The following is a 14,584-nucleotide window of genomic DNA, read 5'->3' on the forward strand; positions in this document are numbered from 1 at the left end:
GCGGTCCCTCGCTCAGTTTGTCTGTTTGTTTCATGCATCTCAGACTGCGGTCCCTCGCTCAGTTTGTCTGTTTGTTGCATGCATCTCAGACTGCGGTCCCTCGCTCAGTTTGTCTGTTTGTTTCATGCATCTCAGACTGCGGTCCCTCGCTCAGTTTGTCTGTTTGTTTCATGCATCTCAGACTGCGGTCCTCGCTCAGTTTGTCTGTTTGTTTCATGCATCTCAGACTGCGGTCCCTCGCTCAGTTTGTCTGTTTGTTTCATGCATCTCAGACTGCGGTCCCTCGCTCAGTTTGTCTGTTTGTTTCATGCATCTCAGACTGCGGTCCCTCGCTCAGTTTGTCTGTTTGTTTCATGCATCTCAGACTGCGGTCCCTCGCTCAGTTTGTCTGTTTGTTGCATGCATCTCAGACTGCGGTCCCTCGCTCAGTTTGTCTGTTTGTTTCATGCATCTCAGACTGCGGTCCCTCGCTCAGTTTGTCTGTTTGTTTCATGCATCTCAGACTGCGGACCCTCGCTCAGTTTGTCTGTTTGTTGCATGCATCTCAGACTGCGGTCCCTCGCTCAGTTTGTCTGTTTGTTTCATGCATCTCAGACTGCGGTCCCTTGCTCAGTTTGTCTGTTTGTTTCATGCATCTCAGACTGCGGTCCCTCGCTCAGTTTGTCTGTTTGTTTCATGCATCTCAGACTGCGGTCCCTCGCTCAGTTTGTCTGTTTGTTTCATGCATCTCAGACTGCGGTCCCTCGCTCAGTTTGTCTGTTTGTTGCATGCATCTCAGACTGCGGTCCCTCGCTCAGTTTGTCTGTTTGTTTCATGCATCTCAGACTGCGGACCCTCGCTCAGTTTGTCTGTTTGTTGCATGCATCTCAGACTGCGGTCCCTCGCTCAGTTTGTCTGTTTGTTTCATGCATCTCAGACTGCGGTCCCTCGCTCAGTTTGTCTGTTTGTTTCATGCATCTCAGACTGCGGTCCCTCGCTCAGTTTGTCTGTTTGTTTCATGCATCTCAGACTGCGGTCCCTCGCTCAGTTTGTCTGTTTGTTGCATGCATCTCAGACTGCGGTCCCTCGCTCAGTTTGTCTGTTTGTTTCATGCATCTCAGACTGCGGTCCCTCGTTCAGTTTGTCTGTTTGTTTCATGCATCTCAGACTGCGGTCCCTCGCTCAGTTTGTCTGTTTGTTTCATGCATCTCAGACTGCGGTCCCTCGCTCAGTTTGTCTGTTTGTTTCATGCATCTCAGACTGCGGTCCCTCGCTCAGTTTGTCTGTTTGTTTCATGCATCTCAGACTGCGGTCCCTCGCTCAGTTTGTCTCTTTGCTCTCCAGCGTCTGTGCGTCTCTCTCACCTCCAGGATGGAGGGGCTGCTGCGGCTGCGTCTACCCGGAGCTTGAGGAGCCTTCCTGGGCTTCGTCTGTGTCATCTTCCCCCTGTATCTCTCTGCCCTAGTCCCCCTATACTCATCCATCACTCGACCTCTGCAGTACAAGAGAGCATCTGGACCCACACAACACCTTCCCCTAATCCCCCACACTGAGTTGCCAGGGAAACCATGGACGGACTACGCCTGCCACCGGTCATCGAGGAGGTCATGGACCCTGCAGGTTAGTGTGTGTGTTTGTTTGTGTGTATGTTTGTTTGTTTGTGTGTGTGCTTATCACACAATCATGTGTGTGTTGTTTATATGCCTGCGTGTGTGCATTGCATACCAATGACTCCATGGATGTCTACACAAAATATTGTGTTCGTGAGTGTGTGAGCCATAAATGGTCTACCAGTATATGTGTGTGTGTCTGTTTGTGTGTCTGGGTGTTTGTGTTAGCCAGTCAGCGAGGCCTGTGTTTACCAGAACAGATGGATTAACAGAGATCCAGGCAGGCTTCATCTCAGAGGGAGGGAGCGACAGCCTGCCAGCCTTCCATAGTGACACTACTCAGGGACGTGTTTTTAAAATTTATTTCACCTTTATTTGACCAGGTAGGCAAGTTGAGAACAAGTTCTCATTTACAATTGCGACCAAGATAAAGCAAAGCAGTTCGACACATACAACGACACAGAGTTACACATGGAGTAAAACAAACATACAGTCAATAATACAGTATAAACAAGTCTATATACGATGTGAGCAAATGAGGTGAGATAAGGGAGGTAAAGGCAAAAAAGACCATGGTGGCAAAGTAAATACAATATAGCAAGTAAAACGCTGGAATGGTAGATTTGCAATGGAAGAATGTGCAAAGTAGAAATAAATATAATGGGGTGCAAAGGAGCAAAATAAATAAATAAATTAAATACAGTAGGGAAAGAGGCAGTTGCTTGGGCTAAATTATAGGTGGGCTATGTACAGGTGCAGTAATCTGTGAGCTGCTCTGACAGTTGGTGCTTAAAGCTAGTGAGGGAGAAAAGTGTTTCCAGTTTCAGAGATTTTTGTAGTTCGTTCCAGTCATTGGCAGCAGAGAACTGGAAGGAGAGGCGGCCAAAGAAAGAATTGGTTTTGGGGGTGACTAGAGAGATATACCTGCTGGAGCGTGTGCTACATGGTGACCAGCGAGCTGAGATAAGGGGGGACTTTACCTAGCAGGGTCTTGTAGATGACATGGAGCCAGTGGGTTTGGCGACATGTATGAAGCCAGGGCCAGCCAACGAGAGCGTACAGGTCGCAATGGTGGTGACAAAACGGATTGCACTGTGATAGACTGCATCCATTTTGTTGAGTAGGGTATTGGAGGCTATTTTGTAAATGACATAGCCAAAGTCGAGGATGGGTAGGATGGTCAGTTTTACAAGGGTATGTTTGGCAGCATGAGTGAAGGATGCTTTGTTTGCGAAATAGGAAGCCAATTCTAGATTTAACTTTGGATTGGAGATGTTTGATATAGGTCTGGAAGGAGAGTTTACAGTCTAACCAGACACCTAAGTATTTGTAGTTGTCCACGTATTCTAAGTCAGAGCCGTCCAGAGTAGTGATGTTGGACAGGCGGGTAGGTGCAGGTAGCGATCGGTTGAAGAGTATGCATTTAGTTTTACTTGTATTTAAGAGCAATTGGAGGCCACGGAAGGAGAGTTGTATGGCATTGAAGCTTGCCTGGAGGGTTGTTAACACAGTGTCCAAAGAAGGGCCAGAAGTATACAGAATGATGTCGTCTGCGTAGAGGTGGATCAGAGACTCACCAGCAGCAAGAGCGACCTCATTGATGTATACAGAGAAGAGAGTCGGTCCAAGAATTGAACCCTGTGGCACCCCCATAGAGACTGCCAGAGGTCCGGACAGCAGACCCTCCGATTTGACACACTGAACTCTATCAGAGAAGTAGTTGGTGAACCAGGCGAACTGTAAGCTAGCTGGATCACAGAGCTCTGTGAATATTACATTAATAAATTCTTAATATGAATAAAATATTGGATTTACACATCCAAATATAAATGCTGATGCTGGGTAAATAGTCAATCATCAGAACAATAGGAATTCTGTATACATTCTTTCAGCGATCAGATCCCCAGGGGTTTTCCTGGCATTAATGATGTCAGACATTCAGCCAATGTATTTGTTTTGTAACCTATGACCTCTGTTGTGAATCCTTTGATAACTAGCCTATGCACGGTGTATGACTGACCGTTGGTCCACAGTTTGGCCATTGAGCCGATTACAACAAGCTCTATGCAGGTGTGTAGTTGAGACGGTGTTGTAGTTTTAACAGGTGTACGTGAGACAGTGTTGTAGTTTTAACAGGTGTAGTTGAGACGGTGTTGTAGTTTTAACAGGTGTACGTGAGACGGTGTTGTAGTTTTAACAGGTGTACGTGAGACGGTGTTGTAGTTTTAACAGGTGTAGGTGAGACAGTGTTGTAGTTTTAACAGGTGTACGTGAGACAGTGTTGTAGTTTTAACAGGTGTACGTGAGACCGTGTTGTAGTTTTAACAGGTGTACGTGAGACAGTGTTGTAGTTTTTACAGGTGTACGTGAGACAGTGTTGTAGTTTTTACAGGTGTACGTGAGACAGTGTTGTAGTTTTTACAGGTGTACGTGTGACAGTGTTGTAGTTTTAACAGGTGTAGGTGAGACAGTGTTGTAGTTTTAACAGGTGTACGTGAGACAGTGTTGTAGTTTTAACAGGTGTAGGTGAGACAGTGTTGTAGTTTTAACAGGTGTAGGTGAGACAGTGTTGTAGTTTTAACAGGTGTACGTGAGACAGTGTTGTAGTTTTAACAAGTGTACGTGAGACAGTGTTGTAGTTTTACAGGTGTAGGAGAGAGTAGATAGAAAGAAAGAAAAAGTAGAGCTGGTATATGGCTCATATCTTTTTGGGAAAGGCTAGAATCAAGCCGTTTTCTCAGAGGAAACGAGGGAGACTTGGTTATAGGTGCTACAGAACCTGGCTATGAAATGCAGTGGGCAAAGTGAGAGGGTTGAACAAGACCACACATTCAAAGATGGCCTACTTTTCTATAGTAGAGGGTTAGAAAAACATAGCTCGACTGTTGTGTCACTATTAAACTCAATGCTGCTGTTGTTTTTCATTTAGTAAAGAAGCTTCTTTCTTAACCAGGCAAAGGGTAGCTAACTAGAAGGCTGGTGGTGACTGGTTATCCACGGGAAAGCAAGAGAGTCGGCTTCACGATGTGTATAATCAATCTCACCTAAAAATTCTCATCCAGTCCTTTGGGCTCCCGAGTGGTGCAGCGGTCTAAGGCACTGCATCTTTAGTGCAAGAGGCGTCACTGTGGTCCCTGGTTCAAATCCAGGCTGCATCACATCCGGCTGTGATTGGGAGTCCCACAGGGTGGCGCATAATAGGCCCAGGTTTGGGTAGGCTGTCATTGTAAATGAGAATTTGTTCTTAACTGAATTGCTTAGTTAAATAAAGGTTCAATGAGAAAACATTAGTAGTCCAATTTTAGTCATAGAGATAACTGAAATTAGCCACAGGTGTCTGAGTTGAGTTTTTGTTCAAGATAAATTTAGTTAGCCAAAGCTTCTCTGGCAGAGTGGATGGGGCTAGTTAGCTGTTGTAGCTATGAGTTAGCCATAGCTGCTCTAGTTAATGGCGTTTGTTAGCTAGCTATACCCAGATGAAATAGAGAGTCCCGGGAGTTCTCCCTGTAAAATTCATTCTGTGTTTGTCTGCTGATGGCCCAGTTTATTCTGCTTCTGTAATGACTACAGTGTTTCTCCACTCTCACTACAAGGTAGTGACAAACACACAGCATCTCTCTCCTTCTCTCTCCCCCTCTCACCTGATTTGACTCTAAGGAGTTTGATAGAGAGGTAGAGTATAATGATGGACACACTGTGGGAGAGGGACGGAGAAGGTCTCCACCCACTGCATCTCAATCTCCTTTGATCTGGCTGCGACATTCTAGAACACCCCATCCATGTTGTGTCACACACACACACACACACACACACACACACACACACACACACACACACACACACACACACACACACACACACACACACACACACACACACACACACACACACACACACACACACACACACACACACACACACACACACACACACACACACACACACACACACACACACACACACACACACACACCTTTGAAGAACCATTGACTCCCATAGCTCTTCCCTCAATACCCACTGGTTTCACCAATCCCCGTCTCTACTTGTCCACCCCCAGCAGCTGCACCCCTCCTCTCCCTCTTCCCTCTCTTCACATATGCCATGTATAGCACCCACAGAGCCCAGCGCGTGCCAACCACATCCTCCCACCATCACGCCTCCATGGCCCACTAACACACCACTCTACTGCAGTCTCTCTCCCTGCTCTCTCTCTCTCACACACAGGGAGACAGCTGCAGCCATAGTTCTGCCTCTGCATCCTCCTATTAGAGTCTGTCTCCTGTCCTCTGTCATCTGTAATTGGATGTGACTGGCGATGAAAAGTTCAGGATCGTGACCCCTCGCCTGGGTTTACCCTCTCTGTCTCGCTCTCCAGCAAAAACGAGGCCTCTTGAGCCTTCCCTTCCTTCCTGCCAGTAACCAGTCACCCCCCCCCTCCATGTCCTCCTCCTGAACTACCTCAACTCTGCAACCCATCCTCTCCTTGTACACAGAGCTAATCGTAGGAGTGTGTCTGTAACAGAGGTCAACAACAAGTACATTCATGAGAGCTGATTGTCTAGTTACAGTATAACCTTCTCTAAACTCTCTCTCTCTCCGTCTCTCCGTCTCTCCGTCTCTCTCTCTCTCTCTCTCTCTCTCTCTCTCTGGTGTGTGTGGGCCGCTGTCTACCAGGATTATTATCAGTGTAGCTGAGTACTGAACTCCTACATTGTCTCCGTATTACGACCCACTTAAAGGCAATAACTGTCAAACTAACAGTTCATCACTATACCCTCATCAAGTCACTAGATGTCTGACTGGAACAGTACTGTAGACTGGGAATTTGCTTCTACTGCTTTGAGCCAAGTCTGGGAATGGCTTGAGGTCTGTGGATGTGTATCCTGGCTGGCAATCCCTATGAAATATCCTGTTTCGAATGACAATCTGCATCCCAAATGTCACCTTGTTCCCTATATAGTGCACTACTTTTGACCAGAGCTCTATGGTCTATCTAAAGTAGTGAACTACAGTATATAGGGAATAGTGCCATTTGGGACGCTATCTAACGTTAGCTATGGACACTGCACTAACTCTGCAGTTAACACAGGCAGCTGTTTCAGGTAAACTAGCTAATCTAGCTAATTGGGATTTAATCATAATGTCAATACTAGATACAGTGCTTAGCTAGCTTGGAGGAAGTATTTAGTGTTGTGTGTACTGTGTTTGTGCACTGAGCTAGCTACCATCCCATATGCTCATCCGTGGATGTTTGGAGTAAATGCACTATTTTTTCTTTTTTCTGATTGGCTCAAAGTCACGATTTTGGCCGCTAATGAGCATTGTGATTCTACAAGTAGAATGGGTAGGTTCGTCGCTACCAAGGCCTCACGCAGCAGGGAACGCTTTTGTTCTACTAAGAGAAGGAACGGCTTCCCACTGTGATAAGTACATGTCATGTTTGTCATTCATTGTCATGTCTTGTCCCTGTGCTCCCCATGCTATTCGTTTCCCTCTGCTGGTCTTGTTTGGTTCTTTCCCTCCTTCTATCCCTCTCTCTCCCCCCTCCCTCTCTCACTCTCTCGCTCTCTCTCTCTCTGTCGTTCCGTTCCTGCTCCCAGCTGTTCCTATTCCCCTAATCATCACTTAGTCTTCCCACACCTGTTCCCGATCCTTTCCCCTGATTAGAGTCCCTATTTATTCCTTTGTGATCCGTTCCTGTCCCGTCGGTTCCTTGTATTGTATTCACCATGCTGTGATTGCGTTTCGCCCTGTCCTGTCGTGTTTTTGCCGTGATTGTGTATCACCCTGTCCTGTCGTGTTTTGTGCCTTCATCAGATGCTGCGTGTGAGCAGGTGTCTCAGTCGACTACGGCCTGCGCCTACCCGAAGCGACCTGCAGTCTGTGGCCGCTTCTCCAGTTGTTTTCCCCTCTACAAGTCTAGAGGATTTCTGTTATTCCGTTTTGGACTTTAATAAACTCTGTTTCTGTTAAGTCGCTTTTGGGTCCTCTTTCACCTGCATGACAGAAGGAACCGACCAAGGAATGGACCCAGCGACTTCAGACGCTCGTTACACTGCCGTCGAGATCCAAGGAGCCATGCTCGGCAGACACGAGCAGGAATTGTCTGCTGCTCGCCATGCCGTGGAGAACCTGGCTGCTCAGGTTTCCGACCTCTCTGGACAGTTCCAGAGTCTACGTCTCGTGCCACCTGTTACTTCCTGGCCTGCCGAGCCTCCAGAACCTAGGGTTAATAACCCACCTTGCTACTCCGGGCAGCCCACTGAGTGCCGCTCCTTTCTCACGCAGTGTGAGATTGTGTTCTCTCTCCAACCCAACACATACTCTAGAGAGAGAGCTCGGGTTGCTTACGTCATTTCACTCCTTACTGGCCGGGCTCGAGAATGGGGCACAGCTATCTGGGAGGCAAGGGCTGATTGCTCTAACGTATTCCAGAACTTTAAAGAGGAGATGATTCGGGTTTTTGACCGTTCAGTTTTTGGTGGGGAGGCTTCTAGGGTCCTGGCTTCCTTATGCCAAGGTGAACGGTCCATAACGGATTATTCCATTGAGTTTCGCACTCTTGCTGCCTCTAGTGAGTGGAACGAGCCGGCGCTGCTCGCTCGTTTTCTGGAGGGACTCCACGCAGTGGTTAAGGATGAGATTCTCTCCCGGGAGGTTCCCTCAGATGTGGACTCTTTGATTGCTCTCGCCATCCGCATAGAACGACGGGTAGATCTTCGTCACCGGGCTCGTGGAAGAGAGCTCGCATCAACGGTGTTTCCCTGCTCCGCATCGCAACCATCTCCCCCCTCTGGCTTTGAGACTGAGCCCATGCAGCTGGGAGGGATTCGCATCTCGAATAAGGAGAGGGAACGGAGGATCACCAACCGCCTGTGCCTCTATTGCGGAGTAGCTGGACATTTTGTTAATTCTTGTCCAGTAAGAGCCAGAGCTCATCTGTAAGCGGAGGGCTACAGGTGAGCGCAACTACTCAAGTCTCTCCATCAAAGTCCTGTACTACTTTGTCGGTCCACCTACGCTGGACCGGTTCGGGTGCTACATGTAGTGCCTTGATAGACTCTGGGGCTGAGGGTTGTTTCATGGACGAAGCATGGGTTCGGAAACATGACATTCCTTTCAGAGAGTTAGATAAGCCTACGCCCATGTTCGCCTTAGATGGTAGTCATCTTCCCAGTATCAGATTTGAGACACTACCTTTAACCCTCACAGTATCTGGTAACCACAGTGAGACTATTTCTTTTTTGATTTTCCGTTCACCGTTTACACCTGTTGTTTTGGGTCATCCCTGGCTAGTATGTCATAATCCTTCTATTAATTGGTCTAGTAATTCTATCCTATCCTGGAACGTTTCTTGTCATGTGAAGTGTTTAATGTCTGCCATCCCTCCCGTTTCTTCTGTCCCTACTTCTCAGGAGGAACCTGGCGATTTGACAGGAGTGCCGGAGGAATATCATGATCTGCGCACGGTCTTCAGTCGGTCCCGAGCCAACTCCCTTCCTCCTCACCGGTCGTATGATTGTAGTATTGATCTCCTTCCGGGGACCACTCCTCCTCGAGGTAGACTATACTCTCTGTCGGCTCCCGAACGTAAGGCTCTCGAGGATTATTTGTCTGTGTCTCTTGACGCCGGTACCATAGTGCCTTCTTCCTCTCCGGCCGGGGCGGGGTTCTTTTTTGTTAAGAAGAAGGACGGTACTCTGCGCCCCTGCGTGGATTATCGAGGGCTGAATGACATAACGGTTAAGAATCGTTATCCGCTTCCCCTTATGTCATCAGCCTTCGAGATTCTGCAGGGAGCCAGGTGCTTTACTAAGTTGGACCTTCGTAACGCTTACCATCTCGTGCGCATCAGAGAGGGGGACGAGTGGAAAACGGCGTTTAACACTCCGTTAGGGCATTTTGAGTACCGGGTTCTGCCGTTCGGTCTCGCCAATGCGCCAGCTGTTTTTCAGGCATTAGTTAATGATGTTCTGAGAGACATGCTGAACATTTTTGTTTTTGTCTATCTTGACGATATCCTGATTTTTTCTCCGTCACTCGAGATTCATGTTCAGCACGTTCGACGTGTTCTACAGCGCCTTTTAGAGAATTGTCTCTACGTAAAGGCTGAGAAGTGCTCTTTTCATGTCTCCTCCGTTACTTTTCTCGGTTCCGTTATTTCCGCTGAAGGCATTCAGATGGATTCCGCTAAGGTCCAAGCTGTCAGTGATTGGCCCGTTCCAAGGTCACGTGTCGAGTTGCAGCGCTTTTTAGGTTTCGCTAATTTCTATCGGCGTTTCATTCGTAATTTCGGTCAAGTTGCTGCCCCTCTCACAGCTCTTACTTCTGTCAAGACGTGTTTTAAGTGGTCCGGTTCCGCCCAGGGAGCTTTTGATCTTCTAAAAGAACGTTTTACGTCCGCTCCTATCCTCGTTACTCCTGACGTCACTAGACAATTCATTGTCGAGGTTGACGCTTCAGAGGTAGGCGTGGGAGCCATTCTATCCCAGCGCTTCCAGTCTGACGATAAGGTTCATCCTTGCGCTTATTTTTCTCATCGCCTGTCGCCATCTGAGCGCAACTATGATGTGGGTAACCGTGAACTGCTCGCCATCCGCTTAGCCCTAGGCGAATGGCGACAGTGGTTGGAGGGGGCGACCGTTCCTTTTGTCGTTTGGACAGACCATAAGAACCTTGAGTACATCCGTTCTGCCAAACGACTTAATGCCCGTCAAGCTCGTTGGGCGTTGTTTTTCGCTCGTTTCGAGTTTGTGATTTCTTACCGTCCGGGTAGCAAGAACACCAAGCCTGATGCCTTATCCCGTCTGTTTAGTTCTTCTGTGGCTTCTACTGATCCCGAGGGGATTCTTCCTTATGGGCGTGTTGTCGGGTTAACAGTCTGGGGAATTGAAAGACAGGTTAAGCAAGCACTCACGCACACTGCGTCGCCGCGCGCTTGTCCTAGTAACCTCCTTTTCGTTCCTGTTTCCACTCGTCTGGCTGTTCTTCAGTGGGCTCACTCTGCCAAGTTAGCAGGTCATCCCGGTGTTCGAGGCACTCTTGCGTCTATTCGCCAGCGCTTTTGGTGGCCGACTCAGGAGCGTGACACGCGCCGTTTCGTGGCTGCTTGTTCGGACTGCGCGCAGACTAAGTCGGGTAACTCTCCTCCTGCCGGTCGTCTCAGACCGCTCCCCATTCCTTCTCGACCATGGTCTCACATTGCCTTAGACTTCATTACCGGTCTGCCTTTGTCTGCGGGGAAGACTGTGATTCTGACGGTTGTCGATAGGTTCTCTAAGGCGGCACATTTCATTCCCTCGCTAAACTTCCTTCCGCTAAGGAGACGGCACAAATCATTATTGAGAATGTATTCAGAATTCATGGCCTCCCGTTAGACGCCGTTTCAGACAGAGGCCCGCAATTCACGTCACAGTTTTGGAGGGAGTTCTGTCGTTTGATTGGTGCGTCCGTCAGTCTCTCTTCCGGGTTTCATCCCCAGTCTAACGGTCAAGCAGAGAGGGCCAATCAGACGATTGGTCGCATACTACGCAGCCTTTCTTTCAGAAACCCTGCGTCTTGGGCAGAACAGCTCCCCTGGGCAGAATACGCTCACAATTCGCTTCCTTCGTCTGCTACCGGGTTATCTCCGTTTCAGAGTAGTCTGGGTTACCAGCCTCCTCTGTTCTCATCCCAGCTTGCCGAGTCCAGCGTTCCCTCCGCTCAAGCGTTTGTCCAACGTTGTGAGCGCACCTGGAGGAGGGTGAGGTCTGCACTTTGCCGTTACAGGGCACAGACGGTGAGAGCCGCCAATAAACGCAGGATTAAGAGTCCAAGGTATTGTTGCGGCCAGAGAGTGTGGCTTTCCACTCGCAACCTTCCTCTTACGACAGCTTCTCGTAAGTTGACTCCGCGGTTCATTGGTCCGTTCCGTGTCTCCCAGGTCGTCAATCCTGTCGCTGTGCGACTGCTTCTTCCGCGACATCTTCGTCGCGTCCATCCTGTCTTCCATGTCTCCTGTGTTAAGCCCTTTCTTCGCACCCCCGTTCGTCTTCCCTCCCCCCCCTCCCGTCCTTGTCGAGAGCGCACCTATTTACAAGGTACATAAGATTATGGACATGCGTTCTCGGGGACGGGGTCACCAATACCTAGTGGATTGGGAGGGTTACGGTCCTGAGGAGAGGAGTTGGGTTCCGTCTCGGGACGTGCTGGACCGTTCGCTCATCGATGATTTCCTCCGTTGCCGCCAGGATTCCTCCTCGAGTGCGCCAGGAGGCGCTCGGTGAGTGGGGGGGTACTGTCATGTTTGTCATTCATTGTCATGTCTTGTCCCTGTGCTCCCCATGCTATTCGTTTCCCTCTGCTGGTCTTGTTTGGTTCTTTCCCTCCTTCTATCCCTCTCTCTCCCCTCCCTCTCTCACTCTCTCGCTCTCTCTTCTCTCTGTCGTTCCGTTCCTGCTCCCAGCTGTTCCTATTCCCCTAATCATCACTTAGTCTTCCCACACCTGTTCCCGATCCTTTCCCCTGATTAGAGTCCCTATTTATTCCTTTGTGATCCGTTCCTGTCCCGTCGGTTCCTTGTATTGTATTCACCATGCTGTGATTGCGTTTCGCCCTGTCCTGTCGTGTTTTTGCCGTGATTGTGTATCACCCTGTCCTGTCGTGTTTTGTGCCTTCATCAGATGCTGCGTGTGAGCAGGTGTCTCAGTCGACTACGGCCTGCGCCTACCCGAAGCGACCTGCAGTCTGTGGCCGCTTCTCCAGTTGTTTTCCCCTCTACAAGTCTAGAGGATTTCTGTTATTCCGTTTTGGACTTTAATAAACTCTGTTTCTGTTAAGTCGCTTTTGGGTCCTCTTTCACCTGCATGACAAGTACATATCGGCAGTCTATTGGCAGTAAGATTCTCAGTGTGTTTCATGCTTTAGAAGTAAGCTATGTTGTTAGACTAGTAACCTTCTGTGTTACAGTACAGACTTAGTGAGACGTGTGTGTCTGTGTTAAGCTGTGTGTGAAGTGGTTTGTTGAGAAGTGTGTGTCTGTGTTAGGCTGTGTGTATGCAGGTGGCACATGGGCACAGGGTTGGGTGTATTATTTGGTACTTGAGGCCTAATCAGTTGGTCTACTGAATACAACATAACTGTGATATATACAACCCAACAGTTACTAATTGGTAAATAGAAACCCTGCTTTTTGCTCATTATTATGGAATCCCAATTATATGTACTTTGTTACAATCCCTGGTAACACACATATAGTTACAACATGCACCTTACTTCGACAATATATGTTAACAATATGAACACCTTACTTTAAATGAATGGGTTTAACGTGTTGTAATTATTACATTCTGTACAGACTAATTAGCATGTTAGGTATCTAATTTGCATAAAATAGTATAAAAGTTGTATTATAATTTCAGGAATTGTTACGTAGTCTCAGTTTTGCATAAAGCATGAAGATTTGCAAATAATATCACCACCATATGTTAAATTATTGGGCTTAAATTACTGTAATTATGTATTCTGTACTGCCTAATGTGCATATTAAGTATTTCATTTGCATAACAATTACATTTTCATTGAGTACATTTGACTTTAAATTGAATAATCTCTGTGTTCTACATCCGCCTTGAAAATGTCATAACAATATGACCACCCTATCTTGAGATATTGGACAAAACGTGTTGATTTTAAGAATCCAGGCGGGTGATAAGGTGCCATTATTGACCAGGGATTAACATTGTCCGTGAACTTTTTCAATCACTTGAAAATATCTTTCTTAGCAATGGTAAGTCCTATCCTCATGAAATAGAGTGTTCCTGAGAAGCTTCTCTATAACCTGGAATACAAAGTATATCACCAGAGCTAAAGTTTAACACCGTTCTGTAAAGCAATACAGCCCACTGCAAGAAAGAAAGAAACAGTCTGAACTGCTTGTCTGGAGAGCCACAGAGGTGTGAACACACACACACAATGCAAACAATGGGAGCACAGGTAACTTTGGAGACAATGGGGAATTGCAATGTGGCCATTCCTCTCCAAAATAAAAAATGCACATGTATCCACATTTTAACAGCAAACAATATAAAACTACTATCATTGTTTATATCCAATATTAGCTATAACCTAAATCACTGGAACTGAGCATGGGCACTAGACTGTATACCTTAGCTACTGTATCCCAAACACAACCTGGCAGACCACAACTACATAAAACAGAATACATGGCTAGCTAGCTACTGAAACCAGCTAACGTTAGCTTAGCTAGCTATTCATGCATGTATTTTTACTGACCGATCCGATGTTTTTACTGACCGATCCGTCTGTTCTTCTCCCGAGCTAGATCACTTCCTGTCGAGCCAAATTGAGTCTCACTTTCGCTTTCAATCTCCTCAAAAACATATTTTGTGGGCATTTGTTATGCTCAAAGCAATTAAATTAATCTGTTCACCAGAGGCAGGTAATGCACTCGTCCAAGCTGCAATGGCTCTTCTTCTGCCTCCTCGTGAGGTCGTATATCCCACCCAGGTCATCTGCATATCCCTGGCAAGCTTATCTCATTGGCTACACACCAGTGTAATGACAGGAACACAGCAGTGAAGTGAGACACAAAGTATTTTTTGGCACGCAATGACCAGTGGGTTTCCTTTTTATGCAAGTAAAGTACATGTTGGATAAAAACATGTCACGACAGGCCTGATGGAAACAACTAATTTGTTAATAAACTTTCCAAATGTCGACAAAACAAGGTGAGATCTGTTTGTGTCAGTAAAATTGATTGTGCGAGAAATTGTGTTGGAAACGTTTTTATGCGCAAATATGAATAAAATAACTAAAGGAAATATCGAACGTGAACTTGGAGTCATGACATGTTCTGTGGTCCTCCCACTTCAACTTGTCAGGAAAGCCTGCAGTTTATTAGGCTACAGATGAAATAAGTGATGAACTTCACAGGGTGGTGAAAGTACAAGATGATGATCTTGATGCTCCTTTCTAATAAATATCTAGGGTCTTAT

The 14,584-nt window shown here is 47.1% G+C and overlaps 1 protein-coding gene across 12 annotated transcripts in view; it reads left to right on the forward strand.

The window, feature by feature from the left end:
• LOC124014270 (coiled-coil domain-containing protein 136-like) overlaps positions 1-14,584 on the forward strand; it is an 87,742-nt gene that overhangs the window by 9,244 nt on the left and 63,914 nt on the right. For 8 of the 12 annotated variants that reach the window (XR_006834993.1, XR_006834992.1, XR_006834990.1 and 5 more), the window contains one exon: positions 1,324-1,599. Coding sequence is in view for 8 of the 12 variants with exons in the window: in XM_046329088.1 (XP_046185044.1) it covers positions 1,548-1,599 (52 nt within the window). In the remaining 4 variants the exon portion in view is untranslated. The remainder of the gene's footprint in view (positions 1-1,323; positions 1,600-14,584) is intronic. The other 4 variants (XM_046329085.1, XM_046329087.1, XM_046329083.1 and 1 more) reach the window with 2 other exon arrangements.

This window comes from Oncorhynchus gorbuscha, linkage group LG25 (genome assembly GCF_021184085.1).
Source record: "Oncorhynchus gorbuscha isolate QuinsamMale2020 ecotype Even-year linkage group LG25, OgorEven_v1.0, whole genome shotgun sequence".
In the NCBI taxonomy this organism is placed as follows: domain Eukaryota; kingdom Metazoa; phylum Chordata; class Actinopteri; order Salmoniformes; family Salmonidae; genus Oncorhynchus; species Oncorhynchus gorbuscha.